At 42.3% G+C, this 27,536-nt stretch overlaps 1 protein-coding gene across 4 annotated transcripts in view; it reads right to left on the bottom strand.

Moving 5' to 3' along the window:
* FNDC3B (fibronectin type III domain containing 3B) overlaps window positions 1-27,536 on the bottom strand; it is a 356,123-nt gene that overhangs the window by 261,670 nt on the left and 66,917 nt on the right. For 3 of the 4 annotated variants that reach the window (XM_039236525.1, XM_039236526.1, XM_039236528.1), the window contains exon 2: window positions 15,810-15,948. In XM_039236525.1, the coding sequence (XP_039092456.1) occupies window positions 15,810-15,920 (111 nt within the window). In that variant the 5' untranslated portion in view covers window positions 15,921-15,948. Of the gene's footprint in view, window positions 1-15,809; window positions 15,949-21,505; window positions 21,529-27,536 lie in introns of those variants that run through there. The other variant, XM_039236527.1, reaches the window with a different exon arrangement.

The raw sequence follows: 27,536 nt of genomic DNA, 5'->3' as shown, positions 1-27,536 counted from the left end.
AAGTATCAATGAGTGGCCAGAATGGGTTGGGCATTCCTCCAGGCACTGGGAACAGAGCCTTAGACAATACAAAGTTGTGCCCACCTCAGGCTGACAAACAGAACTTACGTGGGATGAGGAAGGGTGGGGGGTGGGTTGTGTTTAAGCAAAAAATAAAACCTTTATAGATAGTGTTAAGGGCTATAAAGAGAATACAATGGCAGCTTGTAAGAAGTCATACATTTCTACTCTCTTTAATTGTATACTGCCTTGAATAAAGAGATTCTATTACAAAAAGAGCTGCTGTTTGCTAAGAATAAAAATATAGCCTTAACTTAAATGGAAAAAATGCAAAATGTAATATAGATGGCCAAAACTAGGTTAAAAGCCTCTTTTAAGAGAGCCACAAATGCCAGAGTCTAAGGTTTCAACTACAGGACTTTCAAGATAAAAACCAAGAATATAAAAGACCAAAATTCTATGCAAGCTTAAGTATAGTTTTTCCCTGGCTGAAAGTAACAGCCCCCAAATATCTTTGAGCATTTGAAGCACCATAATGTTTACTTAAATAATTTTCTTTCATTTTAATAAATAAATTTTTCACACTGTTTTTCAGTGCCAAAAAGTAGAATGCTTCTTCCTTTAGTTGAAAATTAGGTCCATGGAGATCAAATTTGGTTCTTGTCATCACTACTTCAGGGTTAATGCTTGTCAAAAATGTCCATCAGGTGAGATACAACCCCTCCTACCCCTCAATTCCAGCCACACACCCCATTACCCACAAGCTGGGCTCTGACTACACCGATAGAGAATGGGCAGTTCAGACCGCTTTTCACCCACCAGTCCTACCATGAAAGTGCTTTGCACACGGAATCTAAAATGTCCCCCGCCATTAAGATCTAGCTTCCTCATGCTCAGAAAGAGCGATGTGATCCACACTGACGTGTTAATTCATGTCATGCATGTCTGGTAGGCTATGCATTGAACCTAAACAAACAACTCTACCATCGGAATCTCAAGGCCAGGGGCACCTGGGTGGCTCAGATGGTTGAGTGTCCGGCTTCAGCTCAGGTCATGATCCCGCAGTTTTTGAGTTTCGGCACCATGTCGGGCCTTGTGCTGACAGCTCAGAGCCTGGGGCCTGCTTCGAATGCTGTGTCTCCCTCGTTCTCTGCCCCTCCCCCGCTTGCATTCTGTCTGTCCGTCTCTCTCTCTCTCTGTCAAATATCAACAAACATTAAAAAAAAAAGAAGAATCTCAAGGCCAGTTCAGTGAAGAAACAGATTTAACTGCCTATATTCCCAAGATTCTAATATTTTTAAGCCTATTTCAATATTGGTCATGTCATTCATTGAACACTGTCCTTCCCCCATGAAGATGTAATCAAGAAATAATGTACCCAAGGGGAATATCCTCATCCTTATAAGTGACAGGAAATCAGTGCCTGATATTCTAGAGTTAACTCTTCTAAATTACTATGCGTCTTCAATTGTTTAAAACTAGCACTCCTATGGCCTGGTATCTTATGCCCACTAAGATAAAACCAGAAATGAATTCAAAGAGGTCTTATTTTAGGGATTTGGAAGGATTTTACGGAACAGAGGGGGCTTCCCTTCCCCACCACTACACAGCATGTTATCACTTATTCAGCCCTTGACTTTCCATTGATCACACTTATTTAACATCGATGCCCAATGCTATTATTATGTAAGCCCTGATTTTTCAAAAGCATTATTTGCTGGGTAGTTACCATGTGCCAGGCATGTTATAAAGCACTGATGATTCCAAGACAAGAAAGATGACATCCTACTCGTTTGTGTGTTGGTGCAAGGGTAGAAAATATAATGAACGGTAATAAAATCAGACTATGTGCTACAAAGAGCTATGAATATGAAAGCTGAAGGAAGCATGGAGAAATCAGGGAATGCTAAGTTGGGAGTGACATTTAAAGCAGAAGCGAGAGATTGCAAGTGGATAAGCAAATGAACAATCACACACAAGCAAACGCATGAGGCCTGGATGGCAGGATGTGTTCAGAATTCCGACGTGGCCATAATGGCATATGCAGAGAACAGAGGGGTAAAGGTGAGACTGCAGAGCAGGGCCACCTAGGGAAAGTCTTTGTTCGCCCCACTTAAAAGTCTGGACTTTCTCCTGTGAGCAGTAGAACTCCCCCATGGGAAAGCAACGTTACTAGATTACTCTGATAGCAGTGAGGACCTCAAACTGATACGGAAGACACTGGGCACATGGAGACCAGTAAAGAGGTTAATGAAACATCCACCTGGGACATCATTCAGGGATTAAGCTGTTCAAAGTTTAAGTTTTCAAAAACAAATGCTGGTTTAACCTTTAAATATGGCTAGCCAGGTCACGAGGTCTGCTGCAGACACTTTCTGCCCCACCTCTTTACCAACACTGAACTCTCTAAGATGACAGAGGTATTATAATAAGCTCTATGGTTCTGCAAGCCAGAACTACTTCCATTTTTCCTACTTCCTGTCACTCTAGTTCGTTCTCCGTGATTCTGCCACTTCCACATCGACCCCGCTCTCATTGATGGGCATCCACAGTCCACCCGTCTTGTGCCTCCTCCTCCCCAACTTGTTCTGTCCTTTATTTCTTCTCGTTGGTTCTTGGCTTTTACTCTAAAAAGCTAAGCCCCAGAGTGTTCAACTGCCATCCTGGCATTCCTTCCCTTTATTTCCAGTCACCTCATCAAGCAGGCATAACAGATAAGGTGGTTTGTGCACCATAAGAAAAGGATGACTAGTAGGACTGGTAAAATCCTGGGAAACAGATAGAATTAGGTGTCAAAGGAGAACCATGACTCATTGTCAAGGGCCCCGAGTGAATCATCTCCCCAAAACATCTACTTTCTGATTCCTAAATATTTCCATTTCAAACCAGTCCATTCGTTTTTTAAATCTTGAAGTTAAAGTTTGCCTCTCGTCATATTGTACATACACAAAAAGATGTGAAGAATAAGTTAAGGACTCAGAATTTTAGATAAAACCATATCACCTACAATGCCATCTTTAAATTACAAAAACCAATCGTAAACAATTTTAAGATTAAAAAAAGTAATTACACAATGGCACATATTTCTTCTACATGTTTAAGTGTCTCTTCCTGCCATACTGTATGTTGAGGTAAAACTGGATGGAACTCAGGCCACAGCTGTCTTCTAAATAACAGGCTAGCGTGTAAATATTGAGTAGTTAAGTCACTCTCTGCTCACCTTCTTTTAATTCCAGCTCTTTTTTGACCTAGTAGTGTAAAAATCAACCAAGATAACCAAGCTGCCAATGAGAAGAGCAAATCAGATAGATGGCACTTGAGTCCCGCTACACAAGGCACTTAACATTTCTAGCCCTGTAGTTCCTCACTCATACACAAGAGAGGGAGAGGGAGAGGGAGGGGGAGGGAGAGAGAGGGGGAGGGAGAGGGAGGGGGAGGGGGAGAGAGAGAGAATACCTCATATTATTTGCAATTAAGGAAAAGAGCAACCCTAATACACCCCTGGTACAAGGCTTACACATTGTATGTGCTCAATAAATAACTAGTAATGCTTCTTTATCTTCAACTTTCTACCAGTGACAAACCTTTAAGAAAAAAAAAAATGTGGCTTCTAAAGAATGTATTTTTTTTTTTTTTTACTGAATCTGCATTTCATCTTCTCAAAAAAAAAAAAAAATCTAAAACTAACCAATTCTCACCTTTGCCCAGATTTTGTTTGAGAAACTCTCTGGCTTTCCTTAAAAGTTCACCTCCCAACTCATCTGCATTCCGGTGTCTGTTCGGCTTCCGTGGTCTCAGGCAATAATGGTGACTTTGGAATCCATTCACAGAAGTTCGAAAATCTAAGCCCTTTACATCTACAAAATGGGTTGAATTACTTGGAAATACATCTAATTAAGATTATCATAATGAAAATCAGCAATAAAAAATAATAAAATAACACCACCGTACGTGGAAATTTCCTAGTAACTGTTCAGAACTCCAGAAGACCCTTTTCTGACCCATAAGCTGCCTTCTCAAACACACAGAATTAAACTTGGCCACATTCTCCAAGGAGCATCAGGCATTTGCCTTTTTAAACACTTAAGCAAGTAGCCTGAGAGGTTATCCACCATACATTCCAGGAAAACAGAATAATACAGCTGGACACTTAAGACCATTAAAAAGTTTAAAGAAACTGTCCAGATTTAAGGTTTCAGACAAACAGACTGAAAACACTCTTCAAAAATGTAATGCTTTAAGATTTTCCTTTCTAGATCTTAGTTATCAGAGTTTTGTAAGCAACTGTTGGAAAGCTCAGAGCATTTGCACTCTTGGTTGGAATGATGATATCCCTGAGTGCAGACACATACTGATCTGTACAAATGAACAGCTTATTCCAATCCTTCCCTCATTCTGCACCGAGTCCAAATTCAGGACTGACACTAGTCTCTGCGGACAACGGAGGAAAAATGTGACCAAGATTTTCCAGCCAGCCCCTCCCCTCCTCCTCGCCGCTCTCAGCACATACGAGTACACAGCAGATTCAATGCACGGCTCTAATTCGGGGCCAGTTCATGCACCAATGACATCAGTGCAGTATAATGAGCCAAGTTTAAACTCCATCTGGGACAAATAATGTCCAGGCGCACTGTGACTTCTTTTGTTTATATACACTGACTAAATATGTCTTGGTGGTAAATGAACTAACTCTTAAGATTTATTTCCCAAGGCCTCCAAAACAATATTCTGCACCCCTGAAGCAACTCCCTGCCTCCAGTTCTCTTTCCAAGGCTATGCGTAAGTGATTTTTAACAGAACACATGATTTTGAAACATATAATTAACATCTTGAGGAAAGACATAGTCCAAGCAGCCCTTCATCAATCTGAAACAAAGAAACTGAGGAACTGACTAGCAAATGGGTGCGGTATCACGGCTTGTGGTACAAATACTGCAGGACACTTAATTCTGTATTCCCTCCGAGAACGAGAATTAGCAGAGGTGAGAGATCTAAGGAATGTTCACGGAGCAGAGTGGCCATTTTCTTTCTCTTTGAAGAATAAACTTAGGGTGTTTTCTTCTTGCAGTTTTGACGTTAGTTAAGGGGAACAATCATAAATTCAGAATGGAAAACAAACAATCTAATAGATTCAAGTCTTGCAATAAGTTGTTAGAGTTCTTCAGACACAAAAACTGTGCCTCTGGGGTGATGTAATTTTTGAATGAAAATGAAAGGCGGGGCTTGGGAGGAGAAGAAGGCAGACAAAAAGGTCATCTCCATGCTCCCATGGCAAGCCTCCCAGGGACAAGGAACCCCTGCTTCCCTTCTTTGGTCACCACAGTCTCTCCCCACAGCTGCGGGCCCCAGAGGGAACCACACCCCTGCTGCAAATCTCAGAGAAAGAACCATCCCCCTAAGGAAAGAGAGGGAGGAGGGGCCCTGGTGACCTGGGCCTCAGATGACTTCACTCCCAATTCCTCCTCCAAACACAACTCGTACCTCCGGGCCTCAGACACCACCACTACCACGTGGCCTGCAAGGTTCAGAAACTCCAGATCCAGAATCAATGCCACCTTCCAGAGCTAATGTGAAGATCTTAAAAGATATTGTATAAGGTAAGAGGAATACTCTTCCCAATGAACTTTATCATGGACAAGGGGCCGAACTCGGTCCCAGGTCTCTCCCAACTGTTTACCTGAACAAGACAATGAGATATGCCTAACCTGAGCAACTCCAACCTTTTTGAAAGGTAGGTTCTAAATGGATTCAAATCCGGCTGCAGGTACTTAACTTTCCTTGTCACTGGTTCTGTCTGTAAAAATGATCAGCACCTTACAGGGTGTATGATTTCTGGATGAAATGATGTCTATAAGCACCCAGCACCATTCCCAGCACCTCGGAAGCCCGTTATCACTCCCTCCCTCCACCACAGAGGGAACAAAGAAATCAAAATATCAAAAGCCATTCTTTGCAACAACTCAGCTTACTGCCCACTAAGAACCACTGGACTAAAGGACTAAACATGGAGACCACAAGCCTTCTGGTGATCAGCAAGCTCACAAAGTAACATTTAAGTTTGAAGTAAATGCCAAAAACTCAGATACTCGGAATTCTTTCAATGTCGAATATCTGACCTTTAGTGAATCTTTCACATTAAGGCACTGAAATCGCTGGAAGAGGCCAACTTACAGAATCTTTTATCCTAATACTTGTCCCTTGGTGTTGGGAGTAATTGTTACTGAAGGAGCCTCTGCTTCGGTCCAAAGGTGGAGCACATAGCTGGTGCAGTGTTCCTGAGGAGCACTCTCTCCTAAAGAGAGGCACTTCAAAGTCCCAAGGCAGCTTGAAGAAGCAATGATGTGCAAAGGCAGTCAATAAAAAAAAAAAAAAAAAAAAAAAAAAATGAGGAAACTCTTCAGTGCCTGACCCTGAGGAAGCCACTTTACAAATGAGAACATGGAGGCGCCTGGGTGGCTCAGTCAGTTGAGCGTCCAACTCTTGGTTTTGGCTCAGGTCATGATCCCAGGGTTGTGGATGGAGCCCTAAGTCAGATTCCACACTGAACGTAGAGACTACTTAAGATTCTCTCTCCTTCTCCCCATCCCTAGCTCGTGCTCTCTCTCTCTCTCTCTCAAACAAGTAAATAAACAAACAAGAGAAAATGGAGACTCCTGAGAAGTCAATTGGATGTGAACCCCCATCTATTAAAGGATAATGTCCCCCATCACTCAACACCACCCTCAATGGATCCGTTGGGTCTTTAAAACAGGTATTATTCACAGACAGGGTATATAGAAGCCTAAGGTCTGACTTCCCATCACAACCCCCAAAAGAAAAATATGGATGGCATTCCTTTGTAATTCCTAGTATATTCATATTTTATATTACTTTTCTTTTCAGTCATGACTAAAGTCACCAAATAAGTTATAAATAAAACAGTCATTCTAAAATGATGCTTTTCATATGGACTTTTTGCAAGGTAATGAGAAGAAAGATGGGTCTCATATAGACCATTCTGGCAACGCAAAACAAAAATTAAAGTGGGGAAATCAGGAAAGATGTACGAGGTACAAGACTCTGGCTGCTTCAGTGACCCAAAACATCACTAACCAAACACATGCTTCAGTGTGTTATGGTTTCTCCCATGAGCTAGAACTCAGTATTCCAATACAAAGACCAAAGAAAATTTCTATCTGAAGCAGTTATACACTTCAGTCACTGCTGAATTTTTCTAACTACTCAGAAAACACAGGAACATTTTAATGATACCTCTTAAAAATTAAGTCATGTAACATAACTAGGGAATAAGCACAAGTCCATTACTCTCCAAATCTAAAGTTTGGCTCACATGGCTTAATTTCCAGGTCTTGAAAATAATAGAAATGGAACCCTGATGACAGCTTTACTGATATGTACACTTTCTAGTCAACCTGCCCCCAAAAGCTAGACCAGTCTTCTCCAGCTCTGTGCTGTCTCCATTTAACTGCCCAATTATTTGCCAAGCAGAAACCCTTAGCAAAGTAATTTTCTAAATGGAGGCTGTCCATTTTACCCAAACGCACACCTACTCTACCCGCAAGGAGCAAGGAGTGGGCAATAAAGAGCGGATCCAGGAGAGGCGGGGTCAAATTATTCTAATTAATAATCAGGCCAAACACACCTGCTACCCATAAAACACATTCCCTTCCAGCAATGATCTGATCTGATGGCCGCCTACTAAGGAAAAAGGCCCAGGGCAGAGAAGCAACACCGATGTAGGAATGAACACGAAAATGGCACATGAACTCTGTTTTTTCTGGAGGCCCACTATGGTTCAGCTTCAGTTTATTCTAAACGTAGAGCTGGCTGGAAAATTACTAAGAGGCACCTAGTCCTGGCCAACCCCAATTTAAATGGGGAAATAAATGTAGTCTGAAGGTAGCTAAACCCAGAATTACCTAGATACAATACTGTGTTGCTTCAGCCACTGGCTCCTCGGTAGGCTGTTTATTTTTTGCACAGGCATCTGGAACTTAAAGATTCATGTTACTAATTTCATGCAGCTTGTCCACTACTGTCTTGTATATATCATTTCTATATAACCTTACTTTTAAAATCAATCATTTGAACAAAAAAAAGAAAAGTCTGCCAATATGAAAACGGTTATATACAAACATATGTCTTAACACATGGGATCTTAGCTTCCTCTGTGTGTGTATATATATTATTTTTACTGCCCTGTGTGATACAGCAATGGCTGTCACATCACATTTAACATGACAAATACACATTTTCCAAAGAAAATAGACATTAGAGGTTGGAAAACTATCATATTTAATCTTATCCAGAGAGAAAGTTAATACAGAATGGTATGAAATGCCTCATCCAGGTAATACCAGGAGAAGTCTGCTTTGAAAAAATTCTATTTCAGTAAGTATTTAAGGAAGCCTTACTTCTTAGAGACTGTAAAGCAAGATCATAAACACAAGTATTTGCATCTCTGCCCTTGGAACGCTGAAAGCTTGCATCTGTGTTTAATGTCCCTAACTAGTCTGTAAACAGTAAAAACAGTAAAAACCAAGGCGCCTGGTTGTTCCTTCTGTCCCTTCCTATGCTTTTGGTGAGCGTTCAGTGTGGCACTGATCGGGGGCTCAAGTTCTGCTCACCGAAAAGCAGAGGCAAAAAAAAAACAATACGTGGATCCTGACGTGTAAGGCATATAATTGAAACCCTCCCACAAAACCAGATGAACCAGAGCCCACAGCAGTTCATTTCACAAGTCATAAGTAGAAAACGAAGAGGCTTAAAATCACTTCGTAAGTATGATACAAAAATGAGTGTGCCTGAAAAATCCAACATTTTTGCTCTATTTAAAACACGAGCTGCGTGACCACAGGAGGCAATTTCCAGGGTAAAAAAGGTTAACAATTCCCAGATTCCAAACTCAGAGGGCCATAGCACCCAGACAAGTGCAGAAACCAAGCGCAGTGGACAAGAAACCAAGCGCGGAGGACAGTCCCTATCTGACGCGACAGCCGCCATTTTTGTCCAATCCGTTGCTGCTAAGTGGGAAGACCAGCCCAGCGTCATCAGATCTTCTGGGATTTCCAGATACGCAGAAAGATCCAGAATTTTATGTACGTCTTCCCATTTTTAAGTACCGGCACCTAATTATTTTTTTTTTTAATAATTATATCAATCGCAAAGAAGGAAGGTGGGGGAGGAGAAGGCCTGTATGACAAACGCAACAAGGAACCTGTTGTCAAGCCCTGGTTTGGGTGAATTAAATTTGCTCATTTCATTCATTCTCAACCCATTCTGAAGGATTTACCAAGTGCTCCCTCAGATGCCAGGCACAGTGTGAAAGAGAGACACAGTCCCTGCTCTCCTGGAGTTTACAGTGCAGCCAGACAGTCAAACATTGGAGTAAGTTGAAAACAATCCTAATGTTAAAACCACCATGGAGTTTAAAACTGCCGTTGTTTTGCAATGCAACTTTGCCTCTCCAGTGAATTTTCTCTTAATCCTCCCCTTTTTGAAGATGGCTCAATTTCGACCATTTGAAGGATACGGCCTACGTTTTGTCTCTTATTATTATTGCCTTTGGCTAATTAAATTCTGAAGTGTCTCTCAACCCAGACAGCTCAGAGCTGTCATAATTACATGTCGTATGCTATAATTACCGTGGGTGCCACATATAACAACACCCTCTGATAATATGGCATCAACATTTTCCTTTATGAGACAGAGATTATGCACAGGCTATGACTTTTCAGAAGTCTTTGTAGTGAGCGGAATTGGCAAACCCGAGGCAGAGAGGTTTGTCAAATCAGACCACAGACCTGGATCAACTCACACCTTTTCTTACAGTTGAGAGCAGGCCCTCAAGAAGCAGGGGTGGTTGCCTGTGCCGCTGGGAGGTGGCACTGGCGGAGGGGGTGCCCCCGCTCTGCATCTCTATGGGGTAATTCCGAAGGACAGACATCAGGGGGTGCACAGCCACAGTGGATGCGTCAGAAGACAAAAAGATTCACTAATGAGAACACAGAATAGCAAAGGTTCCAGAAAAGAGATGGTAGAAGGTGCGGGTATGGTTTGTCTGGAGCGCCACTAACATCAGCTCTCAGCTGAATCTACTATCCCTACAGAGTAGCCTCACTTCATAAACCAGAAACCGATGATCTGATACACAAAGCTGAGTAACAGTCCCAGACCTCACTTCCAGTGAGCCGTCTGTTCAGGCTCAGCCTTCCCACAGACATTTTTCCTAGCCGGGTCTGTCTTCCTGCCCGCCTATTCCACTGCCGCCCCCCCGCCCCCCTGCCCCTGCGCTCCCAGGGCACGGATGTATTCTGCAATCCAAGCACTTCTCCTGTGGCTCTACACATGTGTAAACACAGCCTTTTTATTTTGGTAAACCACGTTTTGCTCCCCAAACTCTATCGTTCCTTCCTTCAGGGCCAGAACAGTGTCTCATTCCTCTTGGCGTCGGCCAGCATCTACCAGCACCTAGGGCCCGGCTGGGACAGAAGACACTGGACAAATACTTATTAAAATGAACAAATCTATTACTGAGTCACTCCTTAAACTCAATCGTAAATCCTACCCTTTCTCTTCCTCCTTTCTACCCCAAATCTACAAGAAAAGATGACCGCGGTATCTTGACACCGGAGGCCTTTTTAGGTGTGAATGGTAGAGAGAACGTGGATGGCAGTCGGCGATAACCATTTTCTTTCAACATCTGTGCACAACTTGTGCACTTCTACACCTCAATGCCGAAGAGTCTGCCCAGGGTGCAAGCTGCCCCACACTGAGTTTCCCAAACGCAACATCTGACCAACCTACCTCTCTATCTTTGACCCGAGCCCCAGCCTCTAAATAGGATGCTGTCATATAAAGAGCGGTTATATAATGTTGCTCGACAATAATAGCTGCAGCCTCTATTTTAACTTCCAGTCCCATTCTCATTTGAATATCTTTCTTTTTCCCCAGGCAAACTTCCCAAGAACGGTTTATACGTTTGTCTACACTGTACTGATTGTAAAATGCTTTCTGTGTCTTCCTGACACGGTGGCTATCAGGATATTTAAAGAGTAAACCTGTGTGGTGAGAGGATTTGAACTACCGAATGCAAGAAGGGAGCCATCAAGGAAAAGTTATTTAGAAGACATCAACCAGAACAGAAAAGGTCACTGGATTAGGAGGAAAAGCACATTTGATGTAAAAGGCACGCAGATGACGAGCACCATCTGAACGAGGAAAGTTTTAACATGTTTAACGTGCTGTCTGGAAATGTGTACTCAAAAGAATGCTCCAGGAAATCTCTGGCTGTGTATTCTGTCTAGGGGAAACAAAGGCTTTCAAAAAGAAGAAGCAAAAGTGGGGGGGGGGGGGGCTCACTCTGGATAAAATGACATGCTGAATGCTGATCAAAATGAACAGGCAAAGTCAAGTGAACTACAGACACGGCTGAGGTACTTTAACCTTCCATCTTCCAGGGCAAGCCCGTTCACAGGTTATCCTGAACTGGTAGGAGAAACAAGTTTTCGGTTTACATTTAAGGAGATCTACTTCCTGAAGAAGAGGCAATAAGAACACTCATTCGCAACTAATACTCTGCAAGCTTTTATTAAAAGGAGGGGAAAAATAGACATAGAAATATAATACGCCTACCAAACATTTGCTAGTTGCCCTCAACGATCAAGTAGGACAAAGGGGCATCTAACCCACCCCCAGAGGTCCCCTAATGAACATCTATATGAGAACAGTCACCAACAATAGGAGAATATAAAGCAGCATTCCACCCTGCTGTAGGTTTTAAGTGTCACAGATTAAATTAGCAAATCAGTAAACTCTATGTTAACACTTCTGTTCTTAAGCTACTGGTTTCCTTATTTAAACCCTGGTGACTGCTGTAATTCTTCAGAGACTATTAAAATACTAAACCGATAGAAAAAGTTGGAAATTGGGCTGATGCTTACCCTTTCGTGCTTAAAACTAGCTATTACATTTTTAAACCTCTAAAATATGCTAATAGTCTCTAACAAATGTAGTTAAATTTATTTACCATAGGTTCTGAAAATCAATGCACCAATATTCTGATTACTGATAGGCATTCACTATAACTGATATAGCCATACACAAAAACTCAAGTCAGGAAACCCGATTTTTATAATAGGAATCGTATGCTGGTAGGCATATCAAAAGAAGCAAACTTTATTTAGCTATGCTGATCTGTTCGGAGGTAGAAGAAATTATAGTGAGAGAAGCAGAGGTACTTTATTTAGGAAACAATCGTTCAAAATAAAGCTGCTCCCATTTCACCCCTAGATAGATATCCAAGAAAAATGAAAATATACATGCACGCAAAGATTTGCACACAAGTGTTCACAGTAGTATTATTCATAATAGCCAAATAGCAGCAACGACCCACATGCCCGTCAACTGACAGATAATAAACAAAATGTAATATATCCATGTAATGGAGTATCACTTGCCAGTAAAAAAGGCATAATAGACTGATACATGCTGTCACACGATGAACCTTGAAAAGGTTATGCAAGATGAAAGCAGCAGCACACAAAGGATTGCACATAGCAGGAGTTCATTTATATGAAATGTCCAGAATGGGCAAATTATCTACAACAGAAAGAGAGGGCAGATTAGTGGTCGTCTGGGAATATGGGGAAGAAAGGCCTGGGAAGTGACTGCAACTGGGTTTCTTTTTATCATGATTAGAAGGATCTAAAATTGTGGTCATGGTTGCACAATTCTGTGACTATAGCAAATTCCAGTGAATTGTGTACTTTATAAATAAACGAATTACATGGCATGTGGATTGTATCTCAATAAAGCTGTTAAATAAGCAAAGCTGTTAAGTCGCTTCTGTCCACCTCTGTGTTTACCATTGTTCGTGTTCATTTTTTAGTTGGTAATATATTTCTTTTACATCTTCAGTCATAATGAGGATGGCTTTTCATTTTAGGAAAAGAATCATCCTTTTCCTGCTGCCTCTGTAAAATGACAAACCAAAGTTTCAAACTTAACATGACTTTGGATAATGAAAATTAACAGTGTCTCTTATTTAGAGAGCCAGAGTAGAGCGGCGTATCTTGCCAAGAACTCATACTAACTAAATCCAGAAACCGGCGGTACAAAACTCAGGAGGCGGCGGCCTGTGGGGACGGAGGAGCTTTCTCATGACTGCGGTGGTTCTTTTGCATATACGGAAATGTTTAGAATGTCCTCTGCACAGCTGCAAAGTATTAAGAATGCTGTAAACACACACAAGGTGAGCCTCGCCATCCACACTCCCGGCACAAATGTAGAGGCACAGCGGGCAGCTCTTTATAAAGGTAGAATTTGAGAGGTGGCTCAAGGGCTGCCTCCCTCAAAATGTCACCCCCAAGGGCCTACCAGACAGTGCCTGTGATGTCCATCACTGAAGTCAGCCTTGTGTCTCCAAAAGGTCCATGTTAAGATGAAAAGGTGTTGCCTCAGAGGGACAGCATGGTGACAGCCTCCAAAAACATTAGCAGGACCTTCAGTGCGGAGCGTGGTCTTGCAAACGAGCCTGGAGCCTGCTTCAGATTCTGTGTCTCCCTCTCTCTGCCCCTCCCCCCCGACCGTCACAGTCTCTGTCTCTCTCAAAAACATACGCTAAAAAAAACCAAATAAAATAAAAATGTGATTTCATTAACCAAAATCATTAAGCAGCTTCTACTTTGAGCCGAGGTAGACACAGAGGCCAGTGAAATACCACAAGGCCTGAGGACGTCATAGTATTTTCAGGCTTCGGTCATCTCTAGGTACAAAAACATTTACTTCTGAAGAAAGAATTAGAAAACTCTGTGTGCTAGAGTTCATACACTACAAAAGGGTGTTCTGTGCAGACTGAATTACAGCAAGGAGGAAGGAATCATCAAAACACATAAATGGCGCCGGGCAGTAACGGCATGAATACTGGCCTCGGGTCTCCCAGGTAGGCCTGCAAACGGGAGTCTGGTAACTCCGCTGCCACGTCCCAAGATGCTTTCCAAGCTGAGTCACATTTGAACACTGAGCGGCTTTTTTATCCTTTTGATTAGTGAAAAGGGAGACAAGACATTGCACCTTGAACCGTTCGCGGCGCTCCGGAGATCTGCCCGTGAGCAGAGCAGGAGAAGAAGGATGAAGAGAGTAAGGGCTACAGCCAGAAGGCTGCCGGGCCTTATCCCTGCACCTGGACTTTATTCCGGGTGTCACAGGGCAGCTCTGAGCAGGGCACGGACATGATGCTTGTGTTTTTAGAAACTCTCTCAAACGAGGGCGGTGTGGCAAATGCCTTCTGTGGCAAAAATAAAAGCAGAGAGACCAGTGAGAGGAACGTGTCCTACACCCTGGTGAGAGACGTTGGCTTGGAGTCCAGTGGTGGGAGTGGAAATGAAGTAGACGTGGCAAATTACGGTTTCAGCAAGTGTTCCTAAGATGAGGCCAACAGGCCTTGCTGACAGGCTTGGGAGCATGCGGTGAGAAGATCCAAGCGAGGACACCGGGGTTGAAGAGCAGTGGAGCTAAGGAGGCGGAGGCTCTGCTTAGAGACGACCTGCTACAACGGAGCAGAGACCGGAGGTGGGAACTGCGAAGGGCTGTGGAGTCAAGGGAGAGGGTCTCATTTCGTTGGGTGGGCGAATGAGGTAGCTGCTGTGCAGCTGAGGTAAAAGACACTACACAGTGTGTTTGGTGGCAATGATCCAGCACAGAGAGAGACAGACTGAAGAGTTAGGAAGGGAGATGCCTGTATCAGAGGTGAGAAGGGGTGAAATTCATGCAACCAACAAACAGTTACTGAGCACCATGAGATAGTCCTTATTCTTGAGAGGTTCATGGTCTAAAGCAGAAGAAAGTAATATAAATATATTAGGCAGCAAAGTACGATCCATAGAGGCAGAGACATAATATGAATGTGCTATGATGGAGAAAGGGTGTTAGGATCCTAGACAGACTGCGGGGAGGGAAGTGGGCATGTACTGACATCATCTGAATGGCTGATTAACTCATTTGAATTAGTGATAAGAGTTTGGGTAAATATTTTTCAAGTAATTGTTCCCAATTCTACCTTTCCTAAGACAGAAAAAGTTTACGCTTCTAAAGAATGCACAAAGGCAAAATGCTATTTATCTAGTAGAAGACTGAGCAGACCCAGCTTTTGCGGTCAATAAAAAAAAAAATCTGTTATCAGAACAACTCATCTAATAATTTTCTTACAGTTTTACTTACCACTTAAATCTCTCTCTTCTCAAGTCTACATGAATGAGTTCAGAAATATCTTTTCTACTCGGTAGCATTCAATAATACTGACCAGGAAGTTTTACAGAAAAGAAGCACCACCATCTTCTGAGCAGCGGGCTCTGCGTTTGGAAGGGCGGCTCCAGAGCCAGGGAGGGTTCACACGGGCCTGTGCATCTTGCTGAGGTCATTCGCCCCCGTGTGAGATCAAAACCTAACCCTCCCTCTGAGTGTCCTGCTGCGGGGGACCATGCAAACCAGTCAAGCATAATATGGGGCATGAAATAAACAGACATTTTATTCCAAAGACGTGTACATATTTTCAAAATGATTCATTCCAAAATCATACATTTTTTGATGCTTCAACAGGAATACTAACTGAATGAGGTCAGATTTGCTGTTATCAGAAAACATAATGGGTTATTTTTAAAAAAGCATACAGTAATTCTACACCACCACCACCTACCTCTGGAACTATTAATGTTCAAAATCACAGAACTCTGAATCTCAAGCGAAAACAATGACTGGGCTAACGTTTTGCACTCACACAACGGCAATTAAATTCCCCTTACTGCACCAACCTGCTGGGCTGCATCTCCATTCACCAAGTGAGGCATCATGGCTACCTCTCCGTTCAGCAATGGTGGCAGTTCCAGAGGGATTTGGTCGGTCATCATCATTGTGACGTACATTCATGGAGAATTTCCCTCAACTGGCTTCCTGCAAAAGAACCGCCATCTTTTAAAAAGGACTCAGGACCCCGAAAAGTCACCTATAACAAGTCAGCAATTTAAATGCACTAGCTGAAAGTCAAATCACTGTAATAACAGAGTGCTGCATTTTTTTTTTTTTTAAGTTTTTTTAATTTTTATTTTTGAAAGAGAGACAGAGAACAAGCGGGGAAGGGGCAGAGAGACACAGAATCTGGGCAGGCTCCATGCTCTGAACTGTCAGCACAGAGCCCAATATGGGGCTTAACCCATGAACCATGAGATCATGACCTGAGCCGAAGTCAGATGTTTAACCGACTGAGCCACTCAGGCGCCCCTAGAGTGCTGCATTATTGTGTCAGTACCCCAGGAGGGTAAAGCGAAAGCAAGAAAACAACCTGAACTAGGAGACCACCGACTTGAGTCTCCTCCTGGACCTAAACTTCATCTTTTAGTTACAAATTTTTAAAATATATGAATAATAGTAACTAACCTACCCCAGGGATCTTTTTGGATCTAAAATGAGACAAAACTGTGAGAAGGTCAAGTGTCAAACAAAAACTGGTGGTATCATTATCTTTAATTACAGAAAATAAGGCCAAAGAGGATGACCTATAAAAACAGGTGTTCCCTTGCATTAGGATCAAAATACTGTTCATAAGCAGTTAATCCAAGCAGGTTAACAAAGGTTGTACTGCAATTGTTACAATTTCTGACCTTGCCATTAATTTGGTAATTAATCATGTTCTAATTATCTCTCTCTTTCGTCATTTCCTTGAATTGAATTTAACCTGCTGTGTATTTATATCTTTATTGCTGTGCAGATCTTAAACTTCCCCATATCCCAGACAGAACCCAAGACACCTTGCACAGCGCAGGGCTGACAGGCAGACTACCCTGCTTTATGAGATAAATGATTTTCACACGAGTATTCAAAACAGCACGAAGTGCACACTATTTCCAAAATGGTACCTGGTACCAATAACTATCTTTCCAATACAATAGTCTGAAAACAATAACAAATTGCTATACAGAATTATAATTTGTTCTTTAAGAAGTGTTTAAATGTCCTTCACTTATGCCTAAAAATTTACGGCACAGAAAGTTTAATAGTATGTGCAAAGAGACAACAAATACATACAAATTAAGTCCACTCAGAAATAAAGCCACATAAACTTCTTATCATTCATAAAAAAAAGTCCCCCCAAATATCAAATTCAAGGATATTTGATCAATGAACACTTTAATACTCAATAACCAAATTGAGAGCAAAACAGTGGGACAGATCCTTTAATGACCGTCTCCAATTTGTCCCAGATGGGTGTGACAGGAAAAAAAAAATTCTTATTCATAAACCCTTCCATTCTGAATATTAAATATACTTCCCTCTCCCACAATCCCACCCAAAAGGAAATCCTTTCCTGGAAATATCAAATGATGCATAAAACCCACCCGAGAGACTGTAAACATTTTTACTTTAAATAGGTAAAATTTTACACTATTCATTATAACCCCATTTGGAGAAGCTAATTATTTTAAGCACCAAACAACGAAGTCTTGTCCCAACTAGGGAAGCACATTCTATAATAACAGGTCTTATAATTCAGTGTTAATAGTACCATCATGCTGTTTTATGAGGTAATTACTCAGTTCCTAAGCAAATAAAGGTACAAACCCTAAAGCCCAGTAGTTTATCCTGATGAAGGAAACAGATTCTTGCACAATAAAATTAATCAAGGTAACTCCATTGACACCATCAGGACATCACTGTTTGAGGAGGTCAAATGATGGAGAACTGATGTCCATTTCAATTGTACTCCCAATGCTTAATCCTACTCGTGCATGAGGAAAGGACAGCTACTTTCTCCAGACTGCTGATATGACACAGGCTTGTTTCTTAAGTGGAATGTTTTACTTCACGTTTCTTCCGAACTGCAGGTCGGATAAACAGGGCAGTAATTTACATCAGGGGTCTGAGTATAAAGCCTCTGGGGTAAAGAAGCACTCTGCTCCATCTTTTCTTCACTCTTCCCCACCCCGCCCCCCACTGGGAAGAGCTCCAAAGTACTTGCTGGAACAGATGATGGCCCTGTCTTCTCTCCCTTCTCTGCTGAAGTAGTGAGGGGTCAAAGCCCTTTGCCACATGAGCAGTCCCAGTCATCTCACAGCCGAGCGTAAGGATGGGGCCCGCACCTCTTTTCTTACCCAATGAGGAAAAAACCAACTTCAGAGCCCGCCCATAGTTCCTTTCAGTCTGGAGGTCCTGCCACTAAGCCAGAGAATAGTCAATAATGATGGGGGGGGGGGGGCGGCTAGAAGGAGGGGGTCCAGGACTGAGGTCCTTAGTTAGGACCTGCTTTGGGCCAAAGCTACTTACACTCCACTGGTCCATAACTCAGCTGCCTAATTTTTCAGTATTGGGGCTGAGACTCAGATCCAATTAACCAATTAACCAGTGCTATTTTATTCCTATTTCTCCCCGTCCCTTGGGGATAAGTGCAGGTACTGGGTAGCAGGAGACAGTTGTAATCCGAAACAAAACTCAAGTGTTCCTGGTCCCCTGGCCCTAATACCAAAGAATATCTCAAAACCAACATTGTATCGTACATTGACAGCTCCAATTGAAGAAAACTCCTGGTGGGTGCCATGTTAGACACTGGGACTCGCTATTAACAGGACACAGCAATCCGTTCCTGCCAGGTGACCCTCTTAAGCACAGAGGTCAGGTCCAAATTATGGAGTTAAACTGGAGGCTCTGCAGCTCTGGGATAAGGGGATAGACCAGAGGCCCACAAAGGTCCTACAGACAGACACAGGATGGGAGAGTATGGGGCCCACCTGAGTTGCAAAAACACCCAAAGAAACCCAAGTCAACTAGCAAAAAAAGATCACTGTATTTGCTTTTGAAACACTGTACAGGCAACTCTAGTAATGCAACTATTCTATAAAGAAAAAAGGATGCTTGAATCCTTTTTTTCTTCCCCCTCTACTACAGTGGATTGTCTACCTCACAGATGTACAGTGGATATTGCAGACCGCAGAGGGGAGCCAGGGATGGGAAGGCAGGAGGAACTGTACATAAAAGAAAGTCGACTATGTGACAATCACTCAGACAGCAATCAGTGAGAATGTATAAACATTACACACTCCTCATGTCTAAACTCAACCACACTGTTAATCATGGAGGAAAATGGAAGAATGAATATAGTGAATAGAAAACCACTGTGAACCCTGGCACACAGTCTCCTTTCTCCATAATCAAAGCTGCTGATTGACCCTCTTTTTTCCTAGGCCACCGGCTTGCTAAAATCCAAGGCCTGTTTTCTAATCCTGGAGAGTTTTATCAGAGGTAAACCAGACTTTCTCCAGGGTGGAACATTAGGTAAGAGAGTCATCTAGGTGGGGTGGTACACGCAGCTGGCAATATTTAAATTCCCATTTCTAGATTCCATACATACACACAGGAGAGTGTCATTTGCCTGAAACGCAAGAGATATATTGAAAAAACTCAAAAAGTTACCTCTAAGCAAGATAATGTCCAGCTATTTAGCAAAGAAACTGCCTCCAAGCTGTCCCTTAAAATTATCACAGAACAATTTAAGTGCCACAGACTGAAGGATAAGAGAAAAGGCAAGAAGGGGACTTGAAAAAAAAAATGAAAAACACAGATGCAAAACATAAAACTTAGGATACATGCTAGTATCTTTTTGGTTATTTCCCAGTGATGAGGAGGGGAAATGTAGCAAGTTTTCCCAATACAAAATGCAAAGTCAAATATTCAGGTATTAAATTGGGAAAGCCACACTGCCATTAAACATTGGCAGTTAAAGAAGGTTAAATCCTGGGGCGCCTGGGTGGCTCAGACGGTTAAGCAGTTAAGCATCAGACTTCGGCTCAGCTCATGATCTCATGGCTTGTGAGTTTGAGCCCCGCATCTGGGTTGTCTGCTGTCAGCACAGACCCGCTTCTGATCCAATCCCTTTCTCTCTGCCCCTCCCCTCTCTCACTCTCTCTCTAAAATATATCAACTTGAAAAAATGAAGGTTAAGTGCAGCCAGAAGACTTAGGAAGGCTTACCAGGCATCAATCACTCAATCGATCAGCTCCTGAAAAGCTGAGTCCCTGTGTTTTGGCTGTTCACCCTAACAAACTGCACTGGTCCCCCACTTGGACAGCTGTGCCTCAACCCCGCTGCTTTGAGGAGACCTATGTGACACACCCAAGAGACCCAACATGACTTTTTTTTTTTTTTTCCCTAGGAGAGAGAGAGAGAGAGAGAGAGAGAGACAGCATGAGCAGGGGAGGGTCAGAGAGAGAGGGAAATACGGACTCTGAAATAGGCTCCAGGTTCTGAGCTGGCAGTCAGCACAGAGCCTGACGCGGGGCTCGAACCCACAAACCGCGAGATCATGACCTAAGCGAAAGTCAGACGCTTAACCGACTAGGCCACCCAGGAGCCCTCCAACACGACTTTTTAATGGAATGAAAAGATGAAGCAAGAAATGTAGAATGCTTACCATCCCAACAGTTAACTGTAAGTACCAAAACTTACTCTATTTGTAATGACTGTGGATGGAAGTTACACATCCTCATTATGGAGGAGGCTGGCCATCACTTTATTTTTCCTCAGGGATGTGGGATCATTATTGACTACAATACCGTGTTCAGTCACAAGGTGATGTGTTAAGGAGTTACGGAAGTACTTTGACCTTACATCTCAGATTCACACCTGCCTTTTGGGTTTTTTCCTCTTTCTCATTAGGCAATACCGCAAACCACACGCCCCCATATTTCAGGAACAGATCCTGTCCTACCTCTTCCTTGGGCTCCTTAGGAAGCCAGACTGCTAGTCATGTACACACGTAGAAAGGAACAGTCTCTGTGGGGACACTGAAGGACCCCTTTGTGCCTTGAACCATCTTCCTTGACCATTTGCAGATTATCAGCTCTAGGGGAAGCTAAATGGCCAGATGTGTGATCTCTGGAAAACTGAGCTGTAACTGTTCTTTGTTTTAGTCAGAAAGTCTCACGAGAAACCACCCTGACAAAACACTCGTTTCCCTGGTCTGGGTTCCTTCTCCCATAGACAAATGTGTGTGTGGGCTGGCCAAACGGACCGCGCAACTCAAGTGTTTCAGACAGGGCTGCACCACGATTCACTGTCCCCCTCACACACGACGGAGTTCTTGCAAGGACCTTGTTCTTTGCAAAGGAAGAATAAATGTGCTACAAAACTAATGAGAATTTAAAAATGGAAAATAGATGACCTCTACTACCATGCCTTTTTCTAATCCTCTGAATTTTTTTTTTTTTTTTACACAGAGCTCCAAGGTTTTGCTCCTCTTCTTCATTTTGTTCTTACCCATACTTCCATTTCAAAGAATTTAGTAACAACCACAGGCCTTCACAACCTCTCCCCCTAACCACACACCCTAACACTAAAACCACAAGTGCTTCATGCCCAGCTAGTTCGAGTCTTCTGACTGACAGGGGAGGGATGCCACATGAGCACTTGTGGTTAACTGCCCCCTCTCCTGCGAGCGCAAGTCGTTTGCCACCTTCATTACCTGCTAGCAAGGCCCAGCATTCGGGAAGAAGTCCTGGGCTAAGAGCAGAGGTGGAGGCTGGGAACTCTGGGAAACAAAATGAACAGATGCTCACTGTTAGTTAAGACATTTAACTCCGTCCAAATATGCCCCAATGCTTTTAACGAACACCTTATTTTAAAAGAGTATTACAAAAGGTCTTCAGTTTTTACGTTACTCTAGGCAACTGGCTTATTACTTTTTCCTCTTATTTCGCTCCCCCTACTCCAAGTCTAAAAAGGTTTTCCATGGTACTTTGGCCCCAGCCTATACCCAGAAACATACTGGCCAAATTCATGAAAAACCTGATTCTCATGAGAGAACCGCAGATCCATTTCCAAAGGCCAGAGAAAGCAATTATATACCAGGAAGCTTTTCTAACTTAAAAAAATCCAAAGCCCTAATCGCTGTTGGGAGAGTTTTTAAATCGGTGAACCTGGCCTTCAAATTAGTAACAAAATGTCCTGGTCCCTCACTCCATGGGCCGATGACCCAAATTTCCTTACATTAATTCAAGATGTGAGTTAGCAGTACAGTACACAAATTAGTTTCAGATGACAAGAGAAAGACTTTACACCACCAAAAGGAACAAAGTATAGCCCTCAGAACCAAAGGAGCCCGCACAGCTGGAGGAGAAGGAGGGGACTCTGCCCTGAGGCACAGGCTCCCAGGCTCACTTTACCTACGCTCTGGTGTGCTTTTTGACTGCCTTCTAGACTATCCCAGGGAAATGTCTAAAAAGTAGATGGCGTAAGGAAACTGGTAAGAAGAAGGCTCGTGATCAGTGTTAACTTTTCGCTTCCATTCTGCAATTTCAAGTGCACTTTCAGGAATCAAATGGGTTCCTTGAAGAATGGGAAACTGATGAAAACACTTCAATTACATGAATCTTTTATAAAGCAACTGGGCAAATAAATAACCTAATAAATATTAAACTAGTTAATATTAAAATAGTAATCTAAGTAATACTAATTAGATTTTTTGATCTAATAAATAATTTTCCAAATTCATGCCACGAAGATAACTCTGATTCCATAAAGTTTGTATTTTTTCCAAGAAAACACAGATTAACCAATCACATTCACATCTAAACAGCATGTAAACATTTTGTCTGCAACATGCTTGTTCTATAGCCTGAGAAAAATACTGTCATGGGTACATTAGTAAAATCACAGCTTGATTCACACTTCAAGAAAATTTCCTTCTCTACTAAAAATACCAATTGACTTCTAACACTGTGAGCCAGGTTAGAAAATTGTTACAAACGTACCAGAAAAATGTTCTAACCATTTATAGAATACTAATAAGAAAAGGCAACTTTTTCTTGTTCCAAAGGCCCCTAGCAGTGGTCAAAAAGAAAAAAGGACAAGCTTTTTCAATCATAGAAGACAGGGGGTTTTACTTTTATCACATTGTGCTGTGGCAATGGGGTGCTAAGATGTTACTAAGAAATTACTGTGTTCTTTTAAAACAATGTAACTCTCAGGTAGCTAATGCTATGAGTAATTACAAGTTCCTAAATGGTGAAGTCTAATAAAAATTTATTATGACAAACATTTGTGCAGCTGATTTACATTTGTCTGTGCCGTGGCCGTAGGGGGGAAAAAAATGTAGAAAAGTCAGGTTATGACAGAGAATCATAGAGCACAGAAAAAAGAAACAAAGAAAAATTATGTTCATGAACCTCCCTTCATATGGGTGGCCTTTATACCCATATGCCCTCAGTCACAAAGACTGACAACTTCCTAATGTGTGGTCTCCCTTTGTAAGCTTTATTAGCAAGATTTAGAAAGACAAAGAAGGAGGGAGAGAGCCTGAGAGAGGAGGGGAGGGAAGGAAAAAAGTTAGCTGTACACATCCCTACACCTACTGTGATGTCAAAGTATCATTTGCTAGTTTATCTTCCTCATCAGAAAAACCTCTCTCCTTACTGCTCCACACTCATTTTAAAAGGTAAACCCCTGGACTGGTATTTCAAGACCTGGAAACTGAAAATGCTGGTCATTTCTAGCCTTCTGAGCAAACTGGAAAGAAACAGCTTTCTAATAATAACTATGGAAACACCAACAGCATCCATGGGGGGGGGGGGCGAATAAAACAAAACAGAAACACTATGCAATCATCTTTACCCCTGGAATTGAGAAAAATCTGCCCATCGATCAGCACACATGTGTTGTTACCACTTCCCTGCGACTATGAGAACAGAGCTTTCCTCTCCCTTCCCGGCAACAAGAAACCAGCCCCAGCCCTGGGCCTGGCTCTGCCCGTACAGATTAACATGTGGCCATTTACGAACCTGGACACAGGAAGCTGGGGGTGGTTTGAGTGCTTTTTCTTGCCCTCACCTCTCCCATACCGTGGGCTAGAAAGGTACTCGGGGACAGACAAACACACCCCTTTGCTTTTTGATAAATCAAATTAAATTGGGGGGAGGGGGATGGAGAGAAAAGGATATGGAGAGGGACTCTGGATTTTTATCTGAAATTTTCACAGCTCCTCAACTACCAGGAGCTCAAAGGACCAGTGTGTTACAGTCAAAAGTATCACAGTAGGACTCCAGGACTGAGTACTGCAAAATCTGAGTTCTAATCCGGGGTCTGCCCATTTACTGTGAACTTGAAATTTCTCCTTTCATAAAAGGACAAGAGTACAGATTAGCCTTTAAGGTTCCTTTCTGCCCTTAACAGACCATGTTTCAAGCACCACTGCTGAATTTAACACAAATTAAACTCTAGCTAGAAGGAGGCTTACTCAAACTCTGAACACCTATGGTTACTCTTACTTGTGAAGGTAGAACCTGAGCCTTGTGCATAAAAGGGCGGAAGGATCTAAGTAACATGTTGGAAAAAAGAATGTATTGAGCAAATAGTGATGGTAATCACTGTGTTTTTATGCCAGTGAAATCTAATTTTACAGCTGAGTTCCACACAGCTGTGGAAGAACGACTCCTGCCACGGCTTGCCACGTGAATGAGAGGAGGGGCGATCGCTGTTCAAGCAGAAAAACCTCTTGAGACATGAGCAGTACCTGCAGGTATGCACCCAGCTGGCTGGTCGAGGCACAAATTGTCTGGAATTTGTCTTCTTGTCTGATATGGGTTCATTAGCGAAGTTAAATCGCGGTTGTCTAAAAAAGTTCTCAGCCTTAAAAACATTCTTGTGCTTTGCATCCAATTATAAACACAGGACATTCAGGTGCAGTGTTTAAATCCACACAGAAATCCTGTGAAATTGCGTTCAGATTAAAACCACCACCACTGCCCTGGATTAAAATAAGTAACGGCCTAAGCAGCAAGTAAAAAAGAATTGTCCACTGTGATCTGGGAAACAAGGAGGGACACCAAGTTGTCTAATGTATAGGCCTTGCCTTCAAGAATACATACATCCTTTTTTGTGTGTACTTTTAATTTGCCTTTGCTTAAATGGCCACATGGGTGGCTCAGTTGATTAAGCCTCTGACTGCAGCCTAGGTCATGATCTCGCCATTCACAAGTTTGAGCCCTGCGTCGGGCTCTGTGCTGACAGCTCAGAGCCTTAAGCCTGTTTCAGATTCTGTGTCTCCCTCTCCCTCTGCCCCTCTCCCAACTCGTGCTCTGTCTGTCTCTCTCTCTCTCTCAAAAATAAATAAACATTAAAAATTTTTTTTAAAAATCTCCTATCCAAAAGGCACTATTTTTGGCAGGGGAAGGAAAGTCTATATACCTATAGATTATATGTAAACACTATACTAACCTGAGGCTATTTTTATAATTCTCCGTAAATAATACAGAGGTTGCTTCCATAGCCCAATATGTCCCAAAACCTTTAAGAAAACAGAAAACCTATAGGGAAAAAAGTTACACCACTGTATATTTACAATCTCTGGACCTGAGATCCACATTCACATACACGTTAACAACTCAGTTCTGCAAATATTAACTAAAAGGAAAGGGGACCCATCTACAAAAAAGCTCACTGAATGTTTGTTTGCTTTGTTCACTGTTTTTAAATGTTTAAAGGAGTTTACATATGGAATTAGACATTTTTATTAGAACATCTCAACTCCAGCTACACTCAGCACAGTAACTCTGATCTCCAAAGAACGACACTCTAGCACCTACAGGGAACATTTCAAAGCTGTGAGCCCTGATTTACACACACATACATCCAAGCTAACTTCCCCTACGTGACTTTATCCATGGAGGCAAGTCACTGAAAATAGGTATTTTCAATGAAATTTAGACTTGACTTGTATGGTCTTTCTTTTTATCATTTTCCATAGGGCATTGAAGAAAGATCTAGAAAATTATAGTTCAAGAGTGAAAATTTTTTTTTTTTTTTTTTTTTTAGTTTATTTATTTTGAAAGAGACCGAAACGGCATGAGTGGGGGAGGGACAGAGAGAAACAGAGTGGGGGGGATCCCAAGCAGGCTCCGCACTGTTGGCACAGAACGTGAAACTGCGAGATCACGACCAGAGCTGAAACTAAGAGTTGGATGTTTAACCGACTGAGCCACCCAGATGCCACCGGAAAGGTCATTTCTAAAGCCCCCTCCAGTGCTAAAACTTCCCACCACCACACCAGCCTACCTCCAAAGTGCATGAGAAGGTAGAGAGAGACTGAGATGTAAAGTCAGAAAGCATGCCCTCCTTCCCAGCACCAAAAGTTCACTCCTTACTAAGCCCTCAGGCACTACCATCTGCCTGAAGCCCCCACAGAGCTGCCTGTCCTCTATGGTTCAAGGTATGCCTGCACAGGCTCTCTGCGTCTCAGTTTCTGCATCTATATTAGGGGTGCCTTAACATGACTTCTAGATTCCCCTTTAATAAAACCCAGAACATACTATGAATTAAGTTCACATTTATGCAACCACTGACTACCTAACAACCATGAATAAGCACTCTTTATTTGGGGGTAAAAATGTGTTACAAGCACCAAACTGACTGCTTTCTGAGAAAGGGTTAGAAGAAAAGCTCTGAAGATCTTTAGTCTGGCTGTGGAGGGTGGCAAAGCACTGTGAACCACCTCACACTAATGTCATCCAGCCCCACAATATTCATGTGAGGTAGGCGGTGTTCCTCTTTTACATATGGAGCAACTATTGAGTAATCTGCCCAAGGAGACTCAAATAGAAAGTGATGGTAAGAATAGCCAACTGATTATAACATTCAAGATTCTCTCAGCGAAACACAAAGTGGGAAAACTGATGAAGAATCCATAGGTTAGTAGTTTTAAAAATTAGATAAACCATGATCATGGTGTTTCCCAATGTTCCTCATTGTTGAATCACTGTTGTACACTTGCAACTAACGAACTATTGTGTGTCAACTATATTTCTTTCCCCCTTTTTATTTTTTTTTTTAAGTTTATTTATTCTGAAAGAGAGGTGATGGGGAGGGGCAGAGAGAGAAGGTGTGGGGGGGAGGAGGGGGTGAAAATCCCAAGGAGGCTCTGAGCTGTCAGATCAAACCCACAAACCATGAGATCATGACCTGAGCAGAAATCAAGATTTGGATGCTTAATGGACTGAGCCATCCAAGCACCTCCCTTTCTTTTCTATTTTTCTTAAATGTTTATTTTTGAGAGGGAGAATGCACACACACATGCATGAGCAGGGGAAAGGCAGAGAGAGAGAGACGAGAGAGAGACACACACCCCAAGGATCCTAAGCAGGCTCCATGCTGTCAGCGAAAAGTCCAACGTGGGGCTCGATCCCACGAGTAGGGAGATCACGGCCCGAGCCAAAGTCTGACTCTTAACCGACTGAACCACCCAGGCACCCCTTCCTTTTTTTAAACTGAACAGGTACATGACACAAAGTTCAAAAAGTAACTTTCAAAGACACTCACTAGAAGTACATTTCTCTCCTATCCTCCACTGTTCCCTATACAACAGCTACAACTCTGAGTTTTTTACTGTATCCTTACCAAGATACAGATTTAATAATTTTTAAAACATTTTTTACTAGTTTATTGTCAAGTTGGTTTCCATATTAAAACATTTTTAAAGGAGCTTAAAGAAGGTTAAGCAAACT

This window comes from Hyaena hyaena, unplaced genomic scaffold (genome assembly GCF_003009895.1).
Source record: "Hyaena hyaena isolate Hyena2069 unplaced genomic scaffold, ASM300989v1 scaffold_112, whole genome shotgun sequence".
NCBI classification, from domain to species: Eukaryota; Metazoa; Chordata; class Mammalia; order Carnivora; family Hyaenidae; genus Hyaena; species Hyaena hyaena.
Note: the sequence above shows the minus strand (reverse complement) of the source record. Positions and strands in the feature narration are given on the sequence as shown.